At 41.4% G+C, this 27,476-nt stretch overlaps 1 protein-coding gene across 1 annotated transcript in view; it reads right to left on the minus strand.

Annotated features, from left to right (window-relative positions):
• Positions 1–258: 258 nt before the first annotated feature.
• LOC129710791 (sodium-dependent neutral amino acid transporter B(0)AT3-like) overlaps positions 259–27,476 on the minus strand; it is a 38,945-nt gene continuing 11,727 nt past the window's right edge. Inside the window, exons 5-12 of the mRNA XM_055658042.1 lie at positions 26,046–26,156; positions 21,899–22,011; positions 18,458–18,586; positions 17,064–17,220; positions 13,257–13,461; positions 10,328–10,487; positions 4,326–4,488; positions 259–1,440 (exon numbers count right to left, since the gene is read on the minus strand). Of these exons, the coding sequence (XP_055514017.1) occupies positions 1,261–1,440; positions 4,326–4,488; positions 10,328–10,487; positions 13,257–13,461; positions 17,064–17,220; positions 18,458–18,586; positions 21,899–22,011; positions 26,046–26,156 (1,218 nt within the window). The 3' untranslated portion in view covers positions 259–1,260. The remainder of the gene's footprint in view (positions 1,441–4,325; positions 4,489–10,327; positions 10,488–13,256; positions 13,462–17,063; positions 17,221–18,457; positions 18,587–21,898; positions 22,012–26,045; positions 26,157–27,476) is intronic.

Consider the following 27,476-nt stretch of genomic DNA (forward strand, 5'->3'; position numbering starts at 1 on the left):
CTCAAGAATTGATTATTTTTTTAGCTTTGAAAACTCTTGTTGCTTTAGCTGTATTTTTGGGATCATTGTCTTGTAGAATGAACCACCGGCCAATGAGTTTTGAGGCATTTGTTTGAACTTGAGCAGATAGGATGTGTCTATACACATCAGAATTCATTATGCTCACACCATCAGCAGTTGTATCATCAATGAAGATGTGAGCCAGTACCTACAACAGCCATACATGCCCAGGCCATAACACCCCCACCACTGTGTTTCACAGTTGAGGTGGTGTGCTTTGGATCTTGGGCAGTTCCTTCTCTCCTCCAGACTTTGCTCTTGCCATCACGCTGATATGTTAACCTTCGTCTCATCTGTCCACAAGACCTTTTTCCAGAAATGTGGCTGCTCTTTTAAGTACTTCTTGGCAAACTGTAACCCGGCCATCCTATTTTTGCAGCTAACCAGTGGTTTGCATCTTGCAGTGTAGCCTCTGTATTTCTGTTCATGAAGTCTTCAGCGGACAGTGGTCATTGACAAATCCACACCTGACTCCTGAAGAATATTTCTGATCTGTCGGACAGGTGTTTGGGGGATTCTCTTGATTATAGATAACTCTTCTGTCATCAGCTGCGGAGGTCTTCCTTGGCCTGCCAGTCCCTTTGTAATTAGTAAGCTCACCAGTGCTCTCTCTTCTTAATGATGTTCCAAAGAGCTAATTTTGGTAACCCTTATGTTTGGCTGATGTCTCTAACTGTTTATTCTTGTTTCTCTGTCTCATAATGGCTTCTTTGACTTTCATTGGCACAACTTCGGTCCTTTGGTGTTGACAGACAGAAATAAAAGTTTCCAAAGGTGATGGAAACACTGGATGAAAGACTAGGTGCTGAGAGCTCTCTTATACCTGCATTAAGGAGGCATTTAAACCCGAGCAATTACCTGAGCAAACGCCTGTGAAGCCATGTGTCCCAAACATTATGGTGCCCTGAAATGGGGAGGGGGGGGAGATATGTATAAACACAGCTGTAATTTCTACATAGTGAAACCAAAATGTATCAAAATGGCCTTTAATTATATCTGACAATGTGCACTTTAACCACATGTGATTTTTTTCTATTGCAAATCTCAAATTGTGGAGTACAGAGGCAAATAAATAAATGATGGTTCTTTGTCCCAAACATAATGGAGGGCACTGTGACACCTATTACTTGGCTAAAGGGTAACTTCAGTGTAGCAGTAAGTATAAGTGAAAATTGCAGCTTCTACAGCGGATGGAATTCTTTACAGCTCTAAAGCTGCATTGTCCGTCGGATTTCCTCTTTGGCAGACTCCACATTTAGATCTGATCAACTGATACAGAGCTGTAAGTGGGATAAACATTGTTGGCAATATGCTCAGGAAAACACACGTGAAGATTACCCAGCCTGCATATTTCTTCTCTTCTTTCTTAGGGAACTCCGCCTGTTGGTTTAAAGAAAATGGTAAGGGATGGTTTGTGTTAAAAAAAAAACCCACAAAGTGCTGGAGTAACTCAGTGGGTCAGGCAGCATCCCTGGAGAACATGGATCGGTGACAATTCTGGTTGGGATCTTACCTCAGAGCGATTGTGACTGGTCTGGGCGGGGGAAGAAAGCTGGATAGGAGGTCAGGGTCAGATAGCTGGACAAAGGGCAGAGATGAAAGGACAAAAGGCATGAGATAAGGATAGAATAAATTAGAATTGTGAAGCCCGAGGAAGACGTATTGGGGGAAAGGGAGAAATGAGTGTGTGTCCAGGTTGGGCACAAGGAAGAAGGGAGATAGTGAGGGGGGAATTGGGTTTTGTAGGTTAGTTACCTAAAGTTGTAGAATTAAATGTTGATATGATTGGATTGTAAGCTGCCCGTGGAATATGAGGTGCTGTGCTTCTAGTTCACATATGGTCTCACTCTGGCAATGGAGGAGGCCCAAGATGGAAAGATCAGTATGGGAGACAGACGTGAATGCTGGAGTAACTCAGCGTGTCGGGCAGCATCTATGGAGAAAAGGAATAGGTGGCATTTCAGGTTAGAACCCTTCTTCTGACTGAAAGATAGATAAGGTCAGAACAAAATCGGCCAGCAACAGATGACCCCAGGAAGGGTAGAGTCCATAATGGCCCGTTGTTGGCTGGGGAAAAGGTGCTAACGACAGGGATATAATGGTGCAAATAACCAAACTGGTAGAATCACTAGGGAGGGGGACAAACTCATCTTCTGTATCTGGTGCCCCTGTTGGAGACTCCTATCTATCGGTGAGACCAAGCATAGACTAGGCAATCGTTGCGCTGAATACTTATGCTCACTCCGCCTTGGCCTACGCGATCTACCGCTTTTCCAAACATTTTAACTCCCTTCACTGACCTTTCCCATACTGACCTTTCTGCCCTGGGCCTCCTCCACTATCAGAATGAGGCCACATGCAAATTGGAGAAACGACACCTCATCATTTGCTTTGGGCAGCTTACAACTCAGCGGTATGAATGTTGATAGCTCTAATTTCAAGTAATGCCTGCATTCCCCCCACCCCCCTCACTTCCCACCTGCAGGTTAAGGTATGGTCTGTTCTCCTGGATAATTCCTCCTGGGTGTTTGGTGTGGTGGTGATGGTAGGTGGTGTCGTGGAATATTCCTCCTGCAGGATGTTGGAAGTCAGCCATTTCCGGTGCCTGCAGTGGGTACGTTCAGCTACAGCTCATGAAGGACCGCGTTAAGGAACTGGAGCTGCAGCTGGGTGACATTGGGATTATCTGGGGGTGTGAGAGTGTCATGGATGAGGGTTATAGTGAGGTGGTCACACCTAAGGTACAGGCAGCAAGTAGTTGGGTGATCACCAGGAAAGGGAAGAGGCAGAAAGTGCAGGAATGCCCTGGGTCCGTTCCCCTCGACAACAGGTTCCTTCCGCCTGGTTGGCTGCTCTGAAAGGTTAGATTGCACGGGATCCAGGGAGAGCCAGCTGACTGGTTAGAAAATTAGCTTCATAGAAACATAGAAAATAGGTGCCGGAGGAGGCCATTCGGCCCTTCGAGCCAGCATCGCCATTCATTGTGATCATGGCTGATCGTCCCCTATCAATAACCCATACCTGCCTTCTCCCCATATCCCTTGACACCACTAGGCCCTAGAGCTCTATCTAACTCTCCATCCAATGACTTGGCCTCCACTGCCCTCCGTGGCAGGGAATTCCATAAATTCGCAACTCTGGGTGAAAAGGTTTTTTCTCACCTCAGTCTTAAATGACCTCCCATTTATTCTAAGACTATGGCCCCTGGTTCTGGACTCGCCCAACATTGGGAACATTTTTCCTGCATCTAGCTTCCTTTTATAATTTTATATATTTCTATAAGATACCCCCTCATCCTTCTAAACTCCAGTGAAAACAAGCCTAGTCTTTCCTCATATGACAGTCCCGCCATCCCAGGGATTAATCTCGTGAACCTACGCTGCACTGCCTCATGGAAGGAAGCAGAGAGTGATGCTGGAAGGTTGTCTTCTGGACTGGAGGCCTGTGCCTAGTGATGTGCCTCAGGGGTATGTGTTCAACCTATTACTGTTTGTGGTTTATATCACGATTTGGATGAGAATGTACAAGGCATGATTAGTAAGTTTGCAGATGACACTAAAGAGGGTATTTTTTAGGAGCTGAAGAATGGTTAATGGAATTTAATGCAGGTAAGTGTAAGATATTGTATTTTGTGAAGTCAAACCAAGCTTGGACCTTCACGGTGAATACCAGGGCTCTAGGGGGTGTTGTAGGGCAGGAAAATATTTAAACTAAAGAAAATAATGTTTTTTCCACACAATTATTATGAATCTGGGCTGCTGGAATGTGCAATGGATCATGGGTAACTGTGGGGGGTGGGAGGGGGGGGTGCAGCAAGGAGTGTTATTCTATTGGATTCCCAACAAAATCCCATTGGAGGTAGTCAAAAATGCTGGAGAAACTCAGCGGGTGCAGCAGCATCTATGGAGTGAAGGAGATAGGCAACGTTTCGGTCCGAAACCCTTCTTCAGTCTGAAGAAGGGTTTCTGCCCGAAACGTTGCCTAACACCTTCGCTCCATAGATGCTGCTGCAACCGCTGAGTTTTCTCCATTTTTTTGTGTACCTTCGATTTTCCAGCATCTGCAGTTCCTTCTTAAACAAAATCCCATTGGACATGTTTTCCAAAACCAGATGTTTGAGTATCAGTGCTTTTTCGCAGGAGGTAAATCTCAAGGAATAACAATGACCCAGGTTTGAGCAGGTTAAATGATTATTTCATGGACTAAAATAAGGTGTTGCAGCTGCTGTCAAAGGAACTGGATATTGCTGGGTAAAAGATACATACGTAGTCAGGATTCCATGCCTCATAGGATAATTGATGCTGCACTTCAACAACAAGGTATGCCACAAAGACGGAGAACAACAGGACAGGGCTAATAAACCTCCAGGTTATATGCCAGTACCAATTGGGTCTTCGACCAGTCATTAATTCCAAATCCTCGCAGAATCTGAGAAAATGAAAATACAATTTCCTGTCAGATTTTCAAGAAGTGGCTTTAATGCAAGTTAATATTAAAAATGAATACAGTAAGCATATTGCAAATGGAATGGCATAGCACAACCCGATATGGAGACGAGTTACTTGTTTACAGAGAGCCTCGCATGACCTGAAAAAGTGCAAGTTACCAACATGATCAAGAAGGAAGTGAAGTTACTGTTTTTTTAAGATCATTAGTTCAATGTAAAATAAAACAGAGATCGTGCAATATGGGCTTTTTGTTGCCCTGGACTTTAAACAAGTAGAGACACAAGGAATTGCAGATGCTGGAATCATGGAGAAACACAGATAGTGCTGGAGTAACTCAGTATGTCAGGTAGCATCTATGATGGGGATAGATGAGTCTGAAGAAGGGTTCCAACTGGAAATGTTGCCAATCCATTCCTTCCAAAGATGCAGTGGGTGAATCACTTTAGTGGTTTTGGTGGTGAGTTCATACTTCAGTTTTAAATCAGTGTTCTCCTGAGGAATTGTTGTAAACTGTAAGGCATTTCCATTTTTCTTTCAAATCCATTTCAAATCACCGCCATTTCACGTTAGATATAGAATCTAGTGATTATATTTAATGACATGCTAACCGTTTTATTTGCATGGAGCTTAATTCACATTGAAGTGTTTCTCAGTTCCTATTCCTGGAAAATCAAGAGTAATCAAAGGTTTATAGAAACATAGAAAAAAAATTGGTGCAGGAGTAGGTCATTCGGCCCTTCGAGTCAGCACCACCATTCAACATGATCACGGCTGATCATCTAAAATCAATACCCCGTTCCTGTCTTTTCCTCATATCTCTTGATTCCTTTAGCCCTAAGAGCTAAATCTAACTCTCTTGAAAACATCAAGTGAACTGGCCCCCACTGCCTTCTGTGACAGAGAATTCCACAGATTCATAACTCTCTGGGTGAAGAGGTTTTTCTTCATCTCAGTCCTAAGTGGCCTGCTGCTTATTCTTAACTGCAACTCCTGGTTCTGCATTCCCCCAACATCGGGAACTCTTTCCCTGCATCCAGCCTGTCCAATCCTTTAAGAATTTTATATGTTTCTATAAGATGCCCTCTCATCCTTCTAAATTCCAGTGGATGCAAGCCCAGTCGACCCATTCTTTCATCATATGTCAGTCCCGCCATCCCGGGAATTAACCTGGTGAACCTACGCTGCACTCCCTCAAATGCAATAATGTACTTCCTCAAATTAGGAGACCAAAACTGCACCCAATACTCCAGGTGGGGTCTCACCAGAGCCCTGTACAACTGCAGTGGGACCTCCTTGCTCCTAAACTCAAATCCTCTCGCAATCAAAGCATTGCGTTTGCTTTGTCAGAATATTAATATCATACAGCACGGAAACAGGCTCTTTGCTGCGAGTAGTTATAGTCTATACAGATCAAGATGCCACATTTATATAACCATATAACAATTACAGCACAGAAACAGGCCATCTCGGCCCTTCTAGTCCGTGCCAAATATGTATTCTCCCCTAGTCCCATCTACCTGCACTCAGACCATAACCCTCCATTCCTTTCCCATCCATATACCTATCCAATTTATTTTTAAATGATAAAAATCAAACCTGCCTCCACCACCTTCACTGGAAGCTCATTCCACACAGCTACCACTCTCTGAGTAAAGAAGTTCCTCCTCATGTTACCCCTAAACTTCTGTCCCTTTATTCTCAAATCATGTCCTCTTGTTTGAATCTTCGCTATTCTCAATTGAAAAAGCTTTATCCATGTCAACTCTGTCTATCCCTCTCATCATTTAAAAGACCTCTATCAAGTCTCCCCTTAACCTTCTGCGCTCCAACGAATAAAGACCTATCCCTGTAAACCTTTCCTATCCATATATGTGTCCAACTGTCTTTTAAATGTTGTTATTGTATCTGCCTCGACTATTACCTCTGGCAGCTTGTTCCATATGTCTCAGTCAAAAAGATACCAATCAGGTTCCTGGTCAATCTTTTAATTCTCATCTTAAATCTATGTCCACTGGTTCTCATTCTCCTATCCTGGAGAAAATACTCTGCATTCACCCTATCTATTCTACTCATGGTCTTATATACCTCGATAAGATCACTCTCAATCTCCTGTGCTCCAAGGAATGAAGTCCTCGCCTACCTAACCTCTTAAGCTCAAGTCCTCAAGTCCTGGCAACATCTTCATCAGCAAAAAAAACCCGAAAGGCTGCTCAGTTAACTCAACGAGTCAAGCAACATTTATGGAAGGGATGGATAGATGCGTTTCAGGTATGGACCCTTCTTCAGGCTGATGGAGTAGGGGGAGAAAGCTGGAAAAGAGTGGTGAAACAGTTGCAAAACCTGGACACTGATAAGTGGATTGAGGTGAGAGGGGATATTTGGCAGATGAGTGGAGTAAGTGACAAAGACACAGGTGAAAAGGAGAAAAACAAGTTACAGGAGGAAAGAAGAGGAGGAGTAAATTTTAAAACCCGAGGGAAAGACATGGGTGGAAGAGGACAGGGGGAGGGGAAAAGAGCAGAGATAAGAGGGATATATGGAACTGGTGATTGGGAAATTAGCACATTGAGGGGTGAAAAGAGTAGGATGACATGGGAGAAGGAGGAAGACTGAATTAACTTTATTGCCTTCCATCACAGTGATCGCTGTGGTGGATGTTTATGTTAAGTTCTATTGTACTTTTAATTGTGTTGCGTTCTTTTAATTATATGGCTGCATGGTAACTCAAATATCACTGTACCTTAATTTGGTGCATGTGACATTAAATGTGAATTTGAATTTGAGGTGGTGGGAGAATGTGTGTGTGTGTGTGTGTGTATGGGAGTGTGGTCAGAAGAAAGAGAGGCAGACATATTACTCTAAATTGGAGAGTTGAATATTCATAGCGTTAGGTTTTAAACTACCCAAGCTGAAAATGAGGTGCTGCCCTTCCAGTTTGTGTGTGGCCTCACTCAAGCAATGAGAGGCCAAGGATGGAAAGCCCAGTGTGGGATGAGAAGGGTTATCAATGGGGGAGCATCACCAGGCCTTGGCAGATAGAGCACAAGTGATCAGCAAAACGGTCACCTAGATCTCGTATATCTTCTCCGCACTCATTCCACCTTAATGGCAAGTTTCCAAAAGTGGACACAATACTCCAAGTATGGCCTCACCAATGTCTTGTGCAACTGTAACATGGTGCACCAACTTTTCTATACTCACATCCCTGTTTAATGAAAGCCAGTGTGCCAAAAGCCTTATTCACTACCCATCTACTGTGATGCTACTGTAAATAGCTCATTCTAAGCTTCTCCCCAGTCTAGTTTCAGTCAAAAATCATTGTCAAGCATTTGCGCAACTAATCTTTATTTTGACAAAACACAATTACAGTTTCCACTACTATACCTAACCACCGCGGGTTCGATCCTCATGTCTGCCAGGACAAGCCCTCTTTAGCCTCATGCAAGCAGAAACAATCCAGAAGGTCACGCAGTCCCAAGCATTCTACCAGAAGATCGACACAGGACCTCGTGGGGGTGGTTTATAGATACCCGAACCTTGAGGGGCCGAACCACATGGGGGTGGTCTCTTTACAGCCCAATAACAGATATTGATTAACATCGGTGTGGACTCGGTGGGCTGAAGAGCCTCTTTCCACGCTGCATCTCTACACTAAACTCAATTGTGACCGCTAGTCACTTACCCTACCAATTCCCTGAGAGTAGGTGAGGCTTTATCCTGTCTCCTTGGTAGGCCCTCTACATATTACCTGAGGATTTTTTTCCTGAATATATTTGACAAATTCTGCCCATCTTAGCCTTTGGCACTACAGTCCCAGTCTATGTTAGGGAAAGTTAAATACCTTACTAAAACAACCCTGTACTCTTGCAGCTGTTTGCAATATCCTGGCTCATTTCTTTCCTTCAATTCCTGTTGACTATTTTGGGGCCTATGGTATATTACCATAAAATCGATTTATTTCTTATCTGCACTCAAAGTCTCATTGGATGATCATTCAGTAATGTAATATTGCACTACTGTCATCAGTCAGAGTATTGAGTGTAGAATTTTAGAGGCCATTTTGCAGTTGTATAAGATGTTGGTGAGGCCGCATTTAGAGTATTGTCTTCAGTTCTGGGCACCGTGTCATAGGAAAGATGTTGTCAAGCTGGAAAGGGTACAGAGAAGATTTACGAGGATGTTGCCAGGACTAGAGGGTGTGAGCTGTAGGGAGAGGTTGAGTAGGCTGGGATTCTATTCCCTGGAGCACAGGAGCAAGAGCGGTGATCTTATAGAGGTATATAAAATCATGATAGGAATAGATTGGGTAGATGCACCGAGTCTCGTGCCCAGAGTCGGTGAATCGAGGACCAGAGGACATAGGTTTAAGGTGAAGGGGAAAAGATTTAATAGGAATCTGAGGGGTAGCTTTTTCACACAAATGGTGGTGGGTGTATGGAACAGGCTGCCAGAGGGAGTAGTTGAAGCACGGACTATCCCAAAGTTTAATGGATAGGACAGGTTTGGAGGGATATGGACCAAATGTGGGCAGGTGGGGCTAGTTGGCCATTGTCGGTAAGTTGTGCTGAAAGGCCTGTTTCTATGCTGTATCACTCTATGACTATGACTCTGGAGAGTGCTATGAAGCAAAGGGTCCAAGGCGTGCAGGTACATAGTTCATTGATAGTGGCGTCACAGGTAGATAAGGTGGTCAATTAGTCTTTCGGCAGTTTGACCTTAATCAGTCAGGGTTTAGAGTATAGAACTTGGGATGTTATGTTACAGCTGTACAAGGTAATGGTGAGGCCAAATCTGGAGAACTTTGTTCAGTATTGATCACACTGCTCTGGGAAAGATGTTGTTAAGCTGGAAAAAGTGCAGGGAGATTCATGAGGGCGATGCCAGGATTTGAGCACCTGAGCTATAGGGAGAGGTTGGGCAGGCTAGGACATATATGCTAATCCAACGTAGGAGGATTAGTGGTGATCTTTTAGAGGTGTATGAGATCATGAGGGGAATAGATAGGGTAGATTCATAGATACTTTCATCTTCTAGAGTAGGAACATCAAGAATCAGACTACATAGGTTTAAGGTGAGAGGGGAATGATGTAATAGGAACCTGAGGGGCAACTTTTTCACACAGAGAGTGGTGGGTATATGGAATGAGCTGCCAGAGGAGGTGTTTGAGGCAGAAACTATAACAACATTTAAAGGACATTTGGACAGGTACGTGGATAGGAAAGGTTTAGAGGGATATGGCCCAATTGTGGACAGGTGCGACCAGTGTAGTTGGGGCACCATGGTCGGCATGGATGTGCTGGGTTGAAGGACTCTGAGACATCACTGCATTATTAACGCTAAACATTGGATCAATATTATTCTGATATTTCTCCCGGAAGAAATATATTCCTGGCAAGAATTTAGTTTACTGTAGAGTTACATTATGGAAATGGGCCCTTCAGGCTATCAAATTTATGCCAATAATTAATCACCTGTTTGCACTAGTTATAGGTTATCTCTCTCTTGCATTCACTCCCTAAACATGGGGTAATTTACAGAGGCCAATTAACCTATAAACCCATACATCTCTGGGATGTGGGAGGAAACTGGAGCATGCAGTCACACAGTCACACAGAGAACGTGCAGACTCCACACAGACAGCTGTGAGAATTTAGCCCAGGTCACTAGCTGTGAGGCAGCAGTTCTAACAGCTGCGCCATTGTGCTGATTTTAAAAAGAATAGTAGAAATAGTTCATAATATAAGAATAAAAGTGTTGTTCTTGACCTTGGACTCCACCAATTTAATCGAAATAGCAAATAGTTAATTCTGTCTACTTACTTGTGCATACCATATACATAAATAACTCCGACGAGCTCAAAGAAGGCAATGATCAAAAGAGGTATAGCGGATCCATATTTGTCAAAAATCGCCAGCCAGTAATTCCCAGATGCAGTGGTAAAAATAAGTGCAATCAAAAAGGACACCAGGCACACTATGGCTGAAGGAAACATACATTAAAAAATCAGTACATTATGGCAATATATTTTACTCATCAATTATAGGTACAAGCAATAGCTGAGGAGTGAATACAGAGGAAATTATCTGTGGAGCAGTTGAAAAAAATCTAAAGCATTAAAGCGATTAATTTCAATGAGTGTTCTGTCAATTGCTGTAACCTCGAGAAGAACCCAGAAAAACAGGAAAACTGTGTTCCGTGACTGATTAGGAAAACTCCTGCAGATAATTACCTCTAAAGAACTATTACATTGGACGATCCCTTGGTATCTTCAACTCCAGGTGAAATGGGAATATTAGCCTAGCAGGTGCTGGGCAAAAGTAATGTTGGTATTAACTGGAATATTGAACAAATGCAAGGAGTTGTACTTGGTCCCTGCCTATCCACAATCTATTGTGTGATCTTTGGAGCTGAGGGAACCAAATGCCATATTTCTGAATTGCTGGGAATAGAACATTAGGAACTGCATGCAGATGCTGGTTTAAACCGAAAATAGACATAAAAGCAGTTGAGACAACATCTCTGGAGAAAAGGAATAGGTGATGTTTCGGGTCGAGACCTTTCTTCAGACTGAGAGTCAGGGGAAAGGGAAACGAGAGCTATAGTCGATGTAGTGAGATATAGGACAAATGATTGAAAGATATGCAATAAAGTAACGATGATAAAGGAAAGGCCATTGTTAGCTGTATGCTTGGTGAAAACAAGTAAAGACAATGAGACTCAACCAGACATCTTTGAAACTGGTATGATTTGGGCAGGGGAGGGATGGGTGTTCAGTAGAAGGTGAAAGATATATGAAGTTTGTACACAAAACTATTTATTTAAGTGGTGAAAGAATGGGAAATATTGATGTTCCAATGGACCGATAGAAGTCACAAAACGTCAACATGTAGGGTTTGTGAGTGATTAGATAAGTAATTGGTGTAGAGGAAGGATGATCCCGACAGGTTCCTTGTTTTCCATACCGGGAGAGATGGAGGCCACTGGGCCGCAGTTCTCCAGAGCTCAAAACAATGGTCGCGATCCTATTGGAACATACTGTATAATTCTGCAATGTGTTGCAGACTGGATGTACAGATGATATTTCCCTGTCTGAGAAATCTAGAACCAGGAGTCATTTTCTCAGATAACAAGGTAGGACTAAAGTGAAGTGAAATTCTTTCAATTAGAGGGTGGCAAACCATTGATTTTGACTATTGTTTGATGAAGGCATTTCCAGACATTGCTTCCCCCTCTCACGCTCTCTTATAGAATACAAAGGTTTGCCACTAACAAGCGGTACATTGTTGCAAGCAACATATTTTAATGGAAGTGGTTCCTCGCTCCCCTCCATTTAGTTTGTCCAAAGCAAGCGCTGTCTGCGGAGGGCGCTCAGCATCGCCAAGGACTGCTCTCACCCCAACCATGGACTGTTTACCCTCCTACCATCCGGGAGGCGCTACAGGTCTCTCCGTTGCCGAACCAGCAGGTCGAGGAACAGCTTCTTTCCGGCGGCTGTCACTCTACTCAACAACGTACCTCGGTGACTGCCAATCACCACACCCCCCCCCGGACACTTATTATTATTTATTTAAATCGTTTGCTATGTCGCTCTTCAAGGGAGATGCTAAATGCATTTCGTTGTCTCTGTACTGTACACTGACAATGACAATTAAAAATGAATCTGAATCTGAAGTGAAATCTGTGTGCAGCGAAGGAAACCAAAGCAGCTTGCAGGATAGGTGCAAGGCCTCTGGAAAAGCTGAATTTATATATTATAACACCATTCTCTACTTTGCAAGGGGTCAGAATATCATTAACATTGATATTGGGTCATGGAAAGTTATTGTAGATTGGATTCAAATTTAGTTTGTTTATCTTCACATAAACAGTACATTACAAAATACTTAACATCCAATAAATAGTTAATGGATGCTGATGAAGATCTCAAAATCCACAAATGTTTGAATACTATCTAAGCTGACCATGCATCATTTATTTTGGCTTTTCACTCTCCTTGCAAAAGGAGCGGTGGGACCAATGTGATTGCCAACATGAGCCCAAAGGGCTAAATGGCCCCCTCCTGTATGATTATAGGTACAAGCAATAGCTGAGGAGTGAATACAGAGGAAATTTCAAGCTCTCATTTGAGCACTGTAATGGGATTATTTACATTTGCCATAATAATTTAACATTTAGCCTTATGATATGGGACTAAGGGGAAAAAAAGTTGTTCGGCACGGACTTGTAGGGCCGAGGGCCTGTTTCCGTGCTGTAATTGTTATATGGTTATATGATATCACCTTTTCTCGGTACTGTGCTGAAACCTCAGCCCCATAATGCACTAGTGTTTGTGATCAATTTCCCTCCTGGAATAAATAAAGTTCTATCGTATTGTGACTGAGACCAAGGTTAGAACAGAATCAGCTCTTATTGGCACCACTGCTAACGCTCTTGTAAGAGTTTAATTTACCTTTTCTTCCCTAAACCCTTTAAATATTACCTCATGACTTTCAATATTAGTGCTCTAATTGCAAATCCTTCCAATCTCACCATGTTATGGTGGTAATGATCCTGACACTATCAGGAAATTAGATTTGTCATTTGATGTAATGCTGTATCTGTGTAGTACTCTGTGTCTGTTGATTCCAGTGAAGGTGCAGCAAAGAGTGCTAATCTTCAACAGTTAACATCTTATTCAGTACAAAGCCAGCCTCCCTTCTTGCAATGCTGCAACAGTCAAAGGATTGCTCAAGGCCAGTGGCCACATACCTGTAATCATCTCTTTAGGAACATACTTTGGAAACACCTTCAGATCCAACAAGGGAGCAAGAATGCCCTCCATGATGCCAAACATTGATGACAGGCCCAGAGTGAAGAGCATGATGAAGAACAGGACAGCCCATAGCTGAGGGGCAGGCATTCTGATAATGGCTTCAGTGAAAGCAAGGAATGCCAGTCCAGTACCTGAGGCACCCTGAGCAAGAGAGAATGAAATAGAAATGCTATTAAACATTTGCCCTTTTCAAAGAAAAATGTTGACATAACCAAAACTTATTACCTGAACCCCAACATGTGTGAAATGAAGTTTAAAAGGAATGCCTAATCAACCATATCTTTTCTAAATGAATGGAAAATGAATTATTTCCCTGCATTTATATTACTTCTTATTAGATAGTATTATTCTTTTGAATTGACACTTTAACCTCTAAAAAATATTTCCTTTATGTTATGCACGTACTGTATCTGAGATACTTATTTAAAATGTGCATATATGTATAGTGATCAGGGGCCGCGGGATGTTTTTGCCAATGGGGGGGCTGAGCGATCACTGATCACCGACCTCGAGGGTACCTGGTGAGGGAGCGGAGTGACCGAGCGGAGGGGGGGGGGGTGGCACAATTAATATTTTCTGTTGTTGATCGACCTCCAAAAACTGGGCGATAATACAGGCCATCCACAACTCAAAAAGTGGGGCGATCTTACCCCCCCCCGCGGTTCTGCGGCCCATGGTGGTACTTGTACTGAACTGTACACAAAAATGAATTACACTATAACCCGGTCAATGAGACAAAGAGAGTACTATACAACCTACACCGTAATGTTATTATATTACTGAGCTCACAGAAGTGGACAAAATTCCAACTGAGACATTAATAAGATTCAAATTGAATCATCACCACTTTTATCCCAGGGGAGAAATTGATCTTTGGTCTTTAGCACAAAATAGATGTGGGCAACTTGTTCAATCAATCAATCAATCAGTCAATCAATCAATCAATCAATCAATCAATCAATCAATCAATCAATCAATCAATCAATCAATCAATCAATCAATCAATCAATCAATCGTTATTGTCATCTTGCAAGCAACAGTTGTACAGTGCAAAATGAAAAGACGTTTCCCAGGGAATACCGGAGCATCGCACATGAAATTTAAAACATTTTACACATAATAACACTAAAAACAATCCAGTCCCTGATGGAACAGTATAAATAGTTAGAAGCAGGTAAAACACAATGTTAAAATACAATAAACCAATCATAAAAATGTCCGGGGCAGCTGATTTGAGTGATCAGTGCCAGTTATTAAAGTGTCCGTGCCAGCCGCAGAATCAGGTGACTGTGAGTGCAGAGTGACTGTTTAGCAGCCTCACAGCCTGTGGTAGGAAGCTGTTTAGCAGTCCTGTAGTCTGGGCTTTGATGCTTCGATATCTCTTGCCTGATGGAAGGAAATCCAGGTGTATGTGGAGGGGGTGCAGTTTGTCCTTAGCAATTCTCTGAGCTTTTTTCAGACAGCGGCTCTGGAACAGTTCTTGTACCGAGTGTAGGGAGACGCCAATGATCCTCTCTGCTCCCCTCACTACCCTCTGCAGATCCTTCATGTCCGAACAGTTGCAGGTGGAGTACCACGTATTTATGCAGTACGCGAGTACAGACTCCACCGTGCCCCTGTAGAAAGTCCTGAGGATGTTGGTGGGGAGTGAGGCCTGTTTTAGTTTCCTCAGGAAGTGCAGTCGCTGATGGGCCCGTTTGACGGTCCCAGTGGTGTTCCTGGACCAGGTGAGGCTGAGGAAGTTTATGCTCTGCACTCTCTCCACTGCAGTGCCACTGATGTTGAGGGGTGTATGCTTTGGCTGCGCCCTCCTGAAGTCGACAACCATCTCCTTCGTTTTGCCGACATTTAATTCTAGATTATTTTTGCCGCACCAGTCCACTAGTTGTTTTACTTCTATTTTAAATGACTGATATCATACACTTTCTTCGTATGAGTCAGGAGCATTTCTAACAAACAGCACTTTTTATTTTACTGTGAAACCATATGCACAGCCAAGGTCCTCGAGATATAAATAATAATAATGTTGGAAATCAATTGGTCAGTCATGATAACATATGAATTGGCAATTGCCCTAGTAACAGGAAGAAATAGAGCACATTCTCAATTGTTCTGTGGGTGGAAATCTCTTGCACTTCGCACTATATATAGTTTTGGAGATATAGCATGGACATATACCCTTTAGCCCACTGAGTCCACACCAACCAATTCAGATTCAGATTCAGATTCAACTTTAATTGTCATTGTCAGTATACAGTACAGAGTCAACAAAATGTAGTTAGCATCTCCTGGAGGAGCGACATAGAATATGATTTCAATAAATAAATCTATTTACATGCATACAGTCATAGTGTTTTTCCTGTGGGAGGAGTGTCCGGGGTTGGGGTGATTGGCAGTCAACGAGGTAAATTGTTGAGTAGTGTGACAGCCGCAGGGAAGAAGCTGTTCCTGGACCTGCTGGTTCGGCAACGGAGAGACCTGTAGCGCCTCCCGGATGGTAGGAGGGTAAACAGTCCATGGTTGGGGTGAGAGCAGTCCTTGGTGATGCTGAGCGCCCTCCGCAGACAGCGCTTGCTTTGGACAGACTCAATGGAGGGGAGCGTGGAACCGGTGATGCGTTGGGCAGTTTTCACCACCCTCTGCAGTGCTTTCCGGTTGGAGACAGAGCAGTTGCCATACCATACTGTGATACAGTTGGTAAGGATGCTCTCAATAGTGCAGCGGTAGAAGTTCACCAGAATCTGAGGAGGCAGATGAACCTTCTTCATCTCTTCAGGAAGAAGAGACGCTGGTGAGCCTTCTTGACCAGAGTTGAGGTATTGTGGGTCCAAGAGAGGTCATCAGAGATGTTGACCCCCAGGAACCTGAAGCTGGAAACACGTTCCACCTCCGTCCCGTTGATGTGGATGGGGGTGTGCGTGCCGCCCCTAGACTTCCTGAAGTCTACAATGAGCTCCTTGGTCTTCTTGGAGTTAAGGGCCAGGCAAAAAAAAAAAATTGTTCGGCACGGACTTGTAGGGCCGAGATGGCCTGTTTCCGTGCTGTAATTGTTATATGGTTATATGGTTATATGTTGTCAGCGCACCATGCTGCTAGGTGCTGGAGCTTCTCCCTATAGGCAGACTCATCATTGTTGCAGATGAGGCCAATCACTGTTGTATCATCTGCATACTTGATGATGGTGTTAGTACCATGTACAGGTGTGCAGTCATAGGTGAAGCAGGAGCAGAGGAGGGGGCTCAGCACACAGCCCTGTGGAATGCCAGTATTCAGGGTGAGGGTTGAAGAGGTGTGCTTGTCTAACCTAACAGACTGGGGTCTGTTGGTTAGAAAGTCCAGTATCCAGTTGCAGAGGGAGGGGTCGATGCCCAGGTTACCGAGTTTGGTGATCGGTCTAGACGGTTTAATGGTGTTGAATGCTGAGCTGTAACCATTGATCACTTATTCACACTGGTTCTGTGTGATCACATTTCCTCATCCATTCCCTATACACAAGTGCCATTTTTGTTTACAGAGGCCAATTAACCTACGATCTAATTAACAAATGAACCTAAATATATAAATATATAGCCCCATTCTCAAGTTCTGCAATGGTATGCTATTTGCATGTCACATGACCCATCGTCGTGGTTTTCAAGACACTCACTGGCCATTTACTGCTCTGTTAATTGGACTGAGGTTGTTGTTTAACAGATTGTGAACGATTCTCATAATGATTCTGAAGTCTGTTTAAATCGAAATACCTGATTCAGAAAGTTCTGTAGGTCACAATTCTTCAAACTGAGAGACAGGATTTGTTCATCATGGGTAGCATTCAGATCATGTAACCAATTAATATAATTTTCTCTTGTAATATTTCCATCTTGTATATCAAATTCATTTGATATAAGTAATATATTGCTGTTGAGAGAAGTTTAATGTAAATACAAACCATACAAATGATACTTTCAGACTTTGGAAAAAAAGAGTCCACAATCCTTTTCTTACATTTGTTTACAAGCATGCAATGCCATGAAATAAAATACATCTTATCGGATATTATCCGATTACATACAGCAGTGAGCAGAAGGGCTCATTGTGGCTAGAATAGGAGAGAAATATCTAGAATTTGTGTATATTTCATTGCCTCTGAGCTGTTAAGATGTACTGTATCTTGGTTCCCTGTCGACTTACCCTCATAATTCCCCTGCCTCTGTCTATGCCACAATGCCTATGCTACTGTCAACCTCAGGTCTTGCATGGGGTCCATCTCTTGGACTTCTGATCTCCTCTTTATCATTAATGCCCGGCATGAGATCAACCCTTTCCTGCTCATTCATCTTTGAATCCCTCTAAAAAAAAAAAGACAAAGTGCTCAAGTAACTCAACGGGTCGGTCAGCATCTCCGGAGAATATGGATAGGTGACAATTTGGTTTTGGGCCCCTTACGTTTCCTCACTAGTTGCCAGTGACTCTTTTGCCAGATTACATTGGATCCTCTCAAGTATCACTCCTTTGCTGTGCAGAACCAATCCTTCTTGTTGTAACGAACAGCACTTCCAGCTTCTTTCGCATCTCCATTGCCGTCGTAGCATTGTGGCCAACCTCATTCATGATCAATTCTTCCAAATCAATCTTTCACCACATATGTAGTTAAATATATCTGACTCCTGCACACATCACTTCTTTCACACATATTCCAAAGTTGCTGCCTGCCACGTATTTTTATTCTTTGCTCTTCCTCACTCGGTTAGTCCGTTATAGTACTTTGACTTTTTGCAGTCGAATCCTCCACCATTGTGCTGTTTTTCACTTCACTTTGTATTTATTGTTATACAGTGTATTTATCACTACGATATGTCTACTGTTTATTCTGTGAACTTTGTGTGAACAAGGAAATTTGTTGCACCTTATTGTACATGACAATAAAATAATTTGAATCGGAATAAGAGCCTCTTAAAAAAAACTCTAAACTAGTGGAACCTAAAATATCACACGATTGGCTGTGGAAATTATGTGGCTCCTTAGAGGTGCACAGCAACATTTATTAGCATGTATTAAATTATTTAATGGTGCACATCCAAGGTTTTGATGTAGTATATTTTTGATTATATTGCCGTTGATTAAAATGGAGAGTAGCATGGAGAACGTCACTTACTGGTTTAAGCAATCTCTATACCCCATAGTTGCTTTAAATCCAAGTATGGCGAAGATGGGGATGGAGGCAAAGATAGAAGTAAAGCTGTTAATAACAGCCACTGACACAGCATCCACCTCACAATCATTCCTTAGGAACAGAAGAATGTTTTGTTAAATGGGTATCAGGCAAATAATTTATACCAGCCAGGGATAACTAAAACTATTACAATACAATACAATTTATTTGTCACTTGAACTTCATAGAGGCTCAAGTGAAATGTTGTTTCTGCAGTCATACGTACAAGGAAAAAAAAGAAAAAAAAATTAGAAAGATAAGCTGGTATGTATCAAGTTTATTTAACTAACATTCAATTCAGTAAATCTCATTATATTGGACCATGGAGTGGGATATGGTGTCCGTTCTTGCCAATTGTCCACTATAACCAAGTAAGGGATTATCATTGTATCATTAGTAGGAACACTCATTGCTAGAACTACAGTTGCTGGTTAATACACAAAAGAACACAAAGTGCTGGAGTAACTCAATGTGTTAGGCAGCATCTCTGGAGAACATGGCAGGTCTCTGGGGAGTGTTGTAGAGCAGAGTTTAGTTTAGATGTACAGCATGGACACAGGTCCTTCAGCCCATCGAGTTCCACACCAACCAGCATCAGCCATACTCTAATCTTATTAGGTATTCAGCTTTGGTCACACTGCTATACAGAAGACTTAATTAAGCTGGAAAATGTGCAGAGATTTACGAGGATGTTGCCAGGACTCAAGGGCCTGGCCTACATGAAGGTGGAGTTGGATTAAAGAAAATCCCAAACCATTTTATACCTCTATGAAAACAAAAGGGTATCCAAGGAGAAGGTAGGACTGCTCACGAATGAAAGAAGAAAATTGTGCTTGGAGTCTGGGGTGTAGATGAGGCACCAAATGAGTACTTTGTATTTATTTTCTTTAAGGACAAGGTGGCGGAGGATAGTGAGATTGGTGTGGAAAATACCAATATTCAAGGGCAGTTTGAGATTATGAAGCAAGAGATGTTGGGGCTCTCAAAGAGCATTATGGTGAATAAGCCCCAAGACTAGATGGGATTTATTCTGGTTCTTTTAAAAATATATATTTTTATTAGAAGCATGTATACAAATAATAGAAAGCGCCAATTTAATTACAGATCTCTTACATGGCTTCAGTTTTTTTTTTTAAGTATAAAGATAAAGGGAGAAAAAGATGAGAGAAAGTAATAGAGAGAGAAGAAGAAGGGAGAAAAATGGAGGTGCAGAAAGAAGCTACCAATGACAAGATTATGGAGATAGATCCGGGGAATGTTGATTGTAACTATTCATCCAATCCCAAACTCAGGTTTGAACCCTGATCTGTGCTAAACCAATTTACCTTTTCAAATATTCAATAAATGGAGACCATATTCTAACAAAAAATTCTGGTTTGTCAATTAAGACAAGTCTTTTTTCCAAGTACAAGGTCTCAGTCATTTCCATAATCCACATTTTAATTCTGGGGGCTGCTGGTTTTCCCAAAATTTTAGTATTAATTTTTTTGCTGTTATTAGACTATAATAAAGAAATTGTCTCTGACTTGTCGTAAAGTTTGTGCTATGTTCTGATAATCCTAATATTACTAATTTTGGCTCTGGGTCCAGTTGGATATTGATAACTTCAGAAATAATTTTTAAAATGTCCACCCAGAAAATTTGAATTTTTGAACATTACAAAGGTATGCGTTATGTTGGCTTCTTGAAATTGACATCTATCACAGAGAGGGGGAATATTTGGAAAAATCCTATTTAATTTTGCCTTCGAATAATGTAATCTATATAGTATTTTAAATTGTATCAAGGAGTGTCTAGCATTTAACAAACAGTGATTTATATATTGTAAGCTTTCATCCCATGTGTCTTTTATTATGGGTCGAGCCTACTCGTCTTCCCATGCTCGTCTGTATGATTCTGAAGACGGAACCTCAGTATCTAAAAGGATATTATAAATATTGAGAGGGGATCTTATAGAAACTTACAAAATTCTTAAGGGGTTGGACAGGCTAGATGCAGGAAGATTGTTCCCGATGTTAGGGAAGTCCAGGACAAGGGGTCACAGCTTAAGGATAAGGGGGAAATCCTTTAAAACCGAGATGAGAAGAACTTTTTTCACACAGAGAGTGGTGAATCTCTGGAACTCTCTGCCACAGAGGGTATTTGAGGCCAGTTCATTGGCTATATTTAAGAGGGAGTTAGATGTGGCCCTTGTGGCTAAGGGGATCAGAGGGTATGGAGAGAAGGCAGGTACGGGATACTGAGTTGGATGATCAGCCATGATCATATTGAATGGCGGTGCAGGCTCGAAGGGCCGAATGGCCTACTCCTGCACCTAATTTCTATGTTTCTATGTTTCTAAATATAAGATATTAACTTATTTGTGTTGGGATGTCTATTCAAACATTCATCAAGGGTTTCTGGCCCCTAAATCTATAGTCTTGCATGTAACCATATAACCATGTGTAGTTTTACATAGTCTCTAAGTTGCAGATATCTAAAAACATTATTAGCATGTAACTCGTATTTCTGCTGTAGTTCCTGAAATTAGAGAAAAATGGCTTATTGATAAAGGTCTCCCACCATTTTAATTCCATGGGTTTTCCATTTGACAAATCCTCTATCTAAAACAGACGGTTTAAAAGAAGGTTTATTTGCCATCGGGAGAAAAACCGATAAATTACCCAATTTTAGAGTGAGTTTTAATTGTTTCCACATACGTATCGCACTATGTATAATCAGATTTCCTCCGTATGTTTTTTTATTCAAATTAATTGGAGCTAGAAGAATTGAGCCTATTTCAAAAAGTAAGCAGTCCTCCTTCTCCATCTTTAGCCAGTCTGTTCTGGTTCTTGAAAGAAGCAAGAAACTAACAGCCGCCTTATAACCATATAATTGACAAAGATCTTTTTGTCTTATCTAGCCACAGGGGAGGTCCTGGAGGACTGGAGAATTTTTAGAACTTTGCATAAGGCAACATTTGGAGTATTGCGTGCAGTTTTGGTCACCCCTTTGTAGGAAAGATGTGAAGGCTTTGGAGAGGGTGTAGAGGAGATTTACCAGAATACTGCCAGGATTAGAGGGCTTCAGCCACAAGGAGCAGTTGAATGTACTTGGATTGTTTTCTCTGGAACATAGGAAGTTTAGGGAAGACATGAGAACTATATACAATTATGAAAGACGTAGATAGAGTAGAAACTTTGTGAAAGGGACAAAGTTTAATGTAGATGTGGGAGGCATGTTTTTTTTTTACACAAAGAATGGTGATTGCCTGGAAAGTACTGCCGGTGCTGATGGTTGAGGCAGATACGATAGTGGCATTTAAGAGACCTTTGGTTAGACATATGGATATGTTTCTGATTGTTCTGGACTTGTGAACGCGATTACAGAAACTAACATTCTTACTTCAGTGAGTTATAGCTGGAAAATGCAATTAGTCCTCCATTACCCAAAGACAATGAGAAAAAGATCTGGGTCGCAGCATCTAACCACACTCTCGGTTGGCTCAACACAGTCAACTGAAATAAAATGAGAGAACAAATGCATTTATTAAAAACAATGACTTGTTTTACTAGCTTCAATTTTAACTGTGATTGTCTTTGCTAATAGCTGCGTGGCTGTAGAAACTCATCACCATACATGAAAGTCATCCAACCAAGGTGCCAAGAAATGTCCAATATGCCCGATATAACCATATAACCATATAACAATTACAGCACGGAAACAGGCCATCTCAACCCTTCTAGTCCGTGCCGAACACGTATTCTCCCATAGTCCCATAGACCTGCGTTCAGACCATAACCCTCCATTCCTTTCCCGTCCATATAACTATCCAATTTATTTTTAAATGATAAAAACGAACCTGCCTCCCCCACCTTCACTGGAAGCTCATTCCACACAGCTACCACTCTCTGAGTAAAGAAGTTCCACCTCATGTTACCCCTAAACTTCTGTCCCTTAATTCTCAAGTCATGTCCCCTTGTTTGAATCTTCCCTACTCTCAGTGGGAAAAGCTTATCCACATCAACTCTGTCTATCCCTCTCATCATTTTAAAGACTTCTATCAAGTCCCCCCTTAACCTTCTGCGCTCCAAAGAATAAAGCCCTAACTTGTTCAACCTTTGATATGAAATATGAAATGTATATTTTTTTCACTATAAAAATTTGATCCTTTTTCTAAATTTAGAGAGCTGAGTCACAGGTTGCCAGAGACATGATCTGTAATCTCCACCCTACAAAACTGGAGACACCCTACATGACATCTTTGGAGACACCATATGTTAAGACAGCGTATAGCTTTCTGGTCTACTTATCTAAGGAAGGATATAGTCTAGATGCAGTACAGTGAAGATTCCCTGGATTGATTCCCAGGATGTTTGAAGATTGCACAGGATTTCTGATACTCTCTGAAGTTTAGAAGAATGAGAGAAGAATTGAAACATGAAGTGGGGGAAGGAATCCAGTTGAGTGTATATATGACCGTGGCCTCGAGATGAGTTGGAATTTTTTTTCTCTTGGAAGTCATAAATCTGTGGAATATTTCACCCCAGACATCGGTGGAAGCTGTGACATTAAGTATATTCAAGGCAGTGGTTGGTACAGGGTTCAGGCAAGGGTCGGTAAAGTGGAACTGCGTCAAAAGATCAGATCAGACATGGCAGCGGAGGTGAATGAACGGAATAGCCAGCTCCTGCTCCTAGGTTTTAAGTTTTTTCATTCCTGAGATCACTGAATTTTGAGCAGCAAATGTTGCTCAGTCTATCAGCACAATTCAATTAACATTTGACTGCACCTCTGGGTTTCCTATTGGTGTCATTTCAATTCTAAGAAGCTTCCTCTTATTTTGTCACATTGGTATTTTATATATTTGGACTGTAAAGATACGTATCAAGCTTAAATTTTGTTATCAAAAAGACTTGCGTCCAAGTCATATAAACGAGGCAGCAGCTCCACCAGCTGCGCTACTGTGCCATCCTAAACCCAAAATGTAATCAATCTAAATCAAACTAAATCAGTGTCACAGTCACTGTTCAAGATTACCCGATTGATTTTACAGCTCTTTTAGAACTTTTCATTCTTCCCTCTTCATTCAATGCCTTGTTCCACTACTCCACTCCTCCGCCATCCTTACTGAATTGGTCAGAGTTTGATTGGCCCTTCTACTTGATGAATGACCACCAACATTTCCTTTCATAGAAAGTCTGATTAAAGAAAGTGCACTAGGTTTAATCAATAATAATGGATGACCTCGGCTCCAGAAGCAATGCAATTGTCAGCGTTATATGAATAATCAACTCTTATGCTTCTATTGAATTGATGACTCAGAAGCAAATTGTTTGGCTAACAGGGTAGAGCTGATGCTTATTTGGTTGCTGAATTAATTCTTACATCCATCCCCTGCATCTCTATTCCTTTCCCTGGTGTAGGTATCAAGCTTCCTCTTCAGCGTATCACTGTTATGTGTGGGGTGGAAGATTGCAACCTTCACGTGGTCCACCCTGTTTCGACAAATGCAATCAACCCGACGTGCACAATCTAATAAGATCAAATAGAACAAGTTGTCCTACAACTTTAGTCTGTGCACGCCATACACAAGAAGAAGAAGAATGTTATCTGTTTTCTGACTTTTTAAATAAATATAAATTTCTACCGAATTTGTTCCCACTAGAAAAGAAGCACTATTCATATGATTTATTAACTTGTCGCAAACGATTAACAAATTCAAAACTATGAAGTTAAAAATTCTTCCCGGTCAATACTGCCCAGGCAGAGTAGACAGCAGCTCATTGTACGTTGTTTGGGATAAATTCCTTATCTTCCTTTGCTACTTATCCAAGTTAACCACATCCATGTTATTATAAGAATTGATTTACCTCTTTTCAAACCTTTTTATGTCTGTCGAGAATGCTGTATGTTGATGCAATCTTGCAAATTAACAGTAGCATGCCCTTATATTAACATATTTTGACAGCACATCCACAATTTCTGAGTCCATTATTTTTGCAAATGGTGAGCAATATTAGACCCAGCATTGATACTGTGGGACTCCACTGCCCATTTTCTCTCAGTATGGGCCTCTGATAAAGTTTTAAAATGGCTTTCATTAGTTTCACCACAAACTATGTGAAACATATCTCAAGGAGCCAGCTGGACTGTAGAAAATAATTCAATAACAACCGAGTGCAATTGGCCAATTAATCTGTTGAGATTAACCTAGATAAGCAATATAGGAAAATAAAATTAAATGGTGTATTAATACATCATAGGGTTTGTTCACTGAAATGTCTTCCTTTTGCCCATTTGAAGGGGTTATGCATCACTGTACCTCCTTTCATGGTGAGTGTACTACAGAGGAGTGGAAACAAATCATCCTCAGCCCAAAACTGACTGCACATTAATATGGAATGCTATGTATCATGGTTTTATCCAGGGGGTTACATTAGTTATTGGACCTGCATAAAAGGTCAAACCCATTGGTTCTTTTGATGTTTGAATCTAATCTGGTATACAAAGTTGCCATTGGTAATAGTAAGTGTTACAAACTAGTAATTACTGTAAAATCCTTTTCTGTTCCCAAATGTCCTCCAGGACAAAAAAAGTGCCATCCTAAAGATAGACACAAAGTGCTGGAGTAACTCAGCAAGTCAGTCAGTGACGTTTCGGGTCAGAACCCTTCTTCAGACCTGAAACATCACCAATCCTTTTTCTCCACAGATGCTGCCTGACCCACTGAGTTACTCCAGCACTTTATTTCTATATTTGGTAAATACCAGCATCTTCAATTCCTTTCTTTTTTTTTTTTTTTTTTTTTTGAAAATATTTTTTATTGGAGATAGGTACATAATCTATTACATCATTACTGTCTTACATTTTTAAATTGATAATATTGTCAGTTATTATTACATTGTCTCCAATACTTTTTACCTTTTTCTTCATTTTTTTTTAACTAGATAGAGCTAAAGAGATAGATGAAATAGAGGAAGAAAAGAAAGGAAAGAAAAACAAAAACATAAAAGAAAAAGAAAAAAAAAGGGGGAAAGAGATAGTTAAAGAAGAATGGAAAAATTTCTTAAAACTAAAAAACATCGTTCGAGATATGTTCGTACATTTCAGAGTGTAGCATTTCATCCAATCTTTAGCCCGAGTGCTAGTCAGGTTCCTGTGCTGAACTATGCTGGAGTAACTCAGCAAGTCAGTCAGTGACGTTTCGGGTCAGAACCCTTCTTCAGACCTGAAACATCACCAATCCTTTTTCTCCACAGATGCTGCCTGACCCACTGAGTTACTCCAGCACTTTATTTCTATATTTGGTAAATACCAGCATCTTCAATTCCTTTCTGCACAAAGCACCATCCCAAGTTGGACTGGCCTAGCCTGACAAAAGACTCACCAAGTTAGTTGACTCTGAATTGACTTCACAAATAGTGTCAGGACATTGATCTATAAGGGCTGAGCAATTGAAGCAAGCCTTCGCAGCGACATCTGGACCACATGAACAAATAAAAATAAAACCATGTTCATTTTTCACATACAGACATGTGTGCTTACTTACATCTGGAATAATTAGGTAGATCAAACCATCGATGGCCCCAGGCAGTGTTAATCCACGTATCATGAGAATGACTAGTACAAGGTAAGGGAAAGTTGCAGTGAAGTAAACAGCCTGCAAATGCAAAATGAGCAGGATTTTAAATATTCTCCCCAATTTCAATGTTCCGAAGTTATTTAATTATTGACCATGAATGACTGTGACAAGACTATTGCACTGAAGAGCACCCAGATTAGATTTACCCGGATGTTGCCTGAATTGGAGAATATGCAAGGTTCTCGGCTCTATAACATGGAGGGAAGGGTCAGCAAGGGTTATATCAGTCTCCTGCTTGAGATCTGGAGCTGGTCAACTGAAGCTGGTCCTCTAGTTGAACTTAAATCCGTCGTTGACGAAATCCAGGTTTTTAAAAACTATTTATTTATTAGCAAATGTACAAAAATATAACCAACGGCATATAGAAACATAGAAAATAGGTGCAGGAGTAGGCTATTCAGCCCTTCGAGCCTGCACCGCCATTCAATATGATCATGGCTGATCATCCAACTCAGTATCCCGCACCTGCCTTCTCTCCATACCCCCTGATCCCTCTAGCCACAAGGGCCACATCTAACTCCCTCTTATGAAATAATACAGTTATTGTACAGCTTCAATTTTAACTTTTAGCTTTAGTTAGAAACAAATAAAGGAGAAAAAGCAAGAAAGAGAAAAAGTGAAATCCAGGTTTATAATTAGGAGTTTTCCAATTGCCATTAATAACTAACCAATGAGTTTTAATGCTGTAGAAAGCTTCTCACAGAGCTTTGACTTTTAACTCAAAAGGCCTGGTGTGGAACTGGAACTGAGCGACTGGTTGAGGACCTATTCAGCTGCTTATTCTTCAAAGAGGATTTAAAACCTTCCAATGGAAGATAATAATCCTGGAAGTAACTGCTGGTCCAATTAAGGAAATCCAGGAAAAAATAAAATATTAACGTAGCAGCTTTCTGAAAGTGCAAAGCACCATATGTTGTGAGTAACACAGCAACCGATTTGTATACATCCATGCTTCACATTCTTTAAAATCTTGACAATCCGTTTCAGTTCAATTGACTGGATAGTTAAGTATTAATTTGGGATTTGGAAGAGAGCTTCTCACTTTTATACCCACCAGAGAGGGAAGACAGCTTCTCCGATTAACATGTGTAGGAAAGAACTGCAGATGCCGGTTTATACTGAAGATGGACACAAAATGGTGGAGTAACTCAGCGGGTCAGGCAGCGTCTCTGGCGAAAAGGAATAGGCGACATTTCGCGCTGAGTTACTCCAGCATTTTGTGTTTATTCTCAGATGTACATCCCATCTAAATGGCAGCACTCTCCCAAATCTGCACAGATGCCCCATCACAGATTACACATTTAAATCTCAGCATGGGATTTGAGCCAATAAACTTTT

Source organism: Leucoraja erinacea, chromosome 2 (assembly GCF_028641065.1).
Source record: "Leucoraja erinacea ecotype New England chromosome 2, Leri_hhj_1, whole genome shotgun sequence".
NCBI classification, from domain to species: domain Eukaryota; kingdom Metazoa; phylum Chordata; class Chondrichthyes; order Rajiformes; family Rajidae; genus Leucoraja; species Leucoraja erinaceus.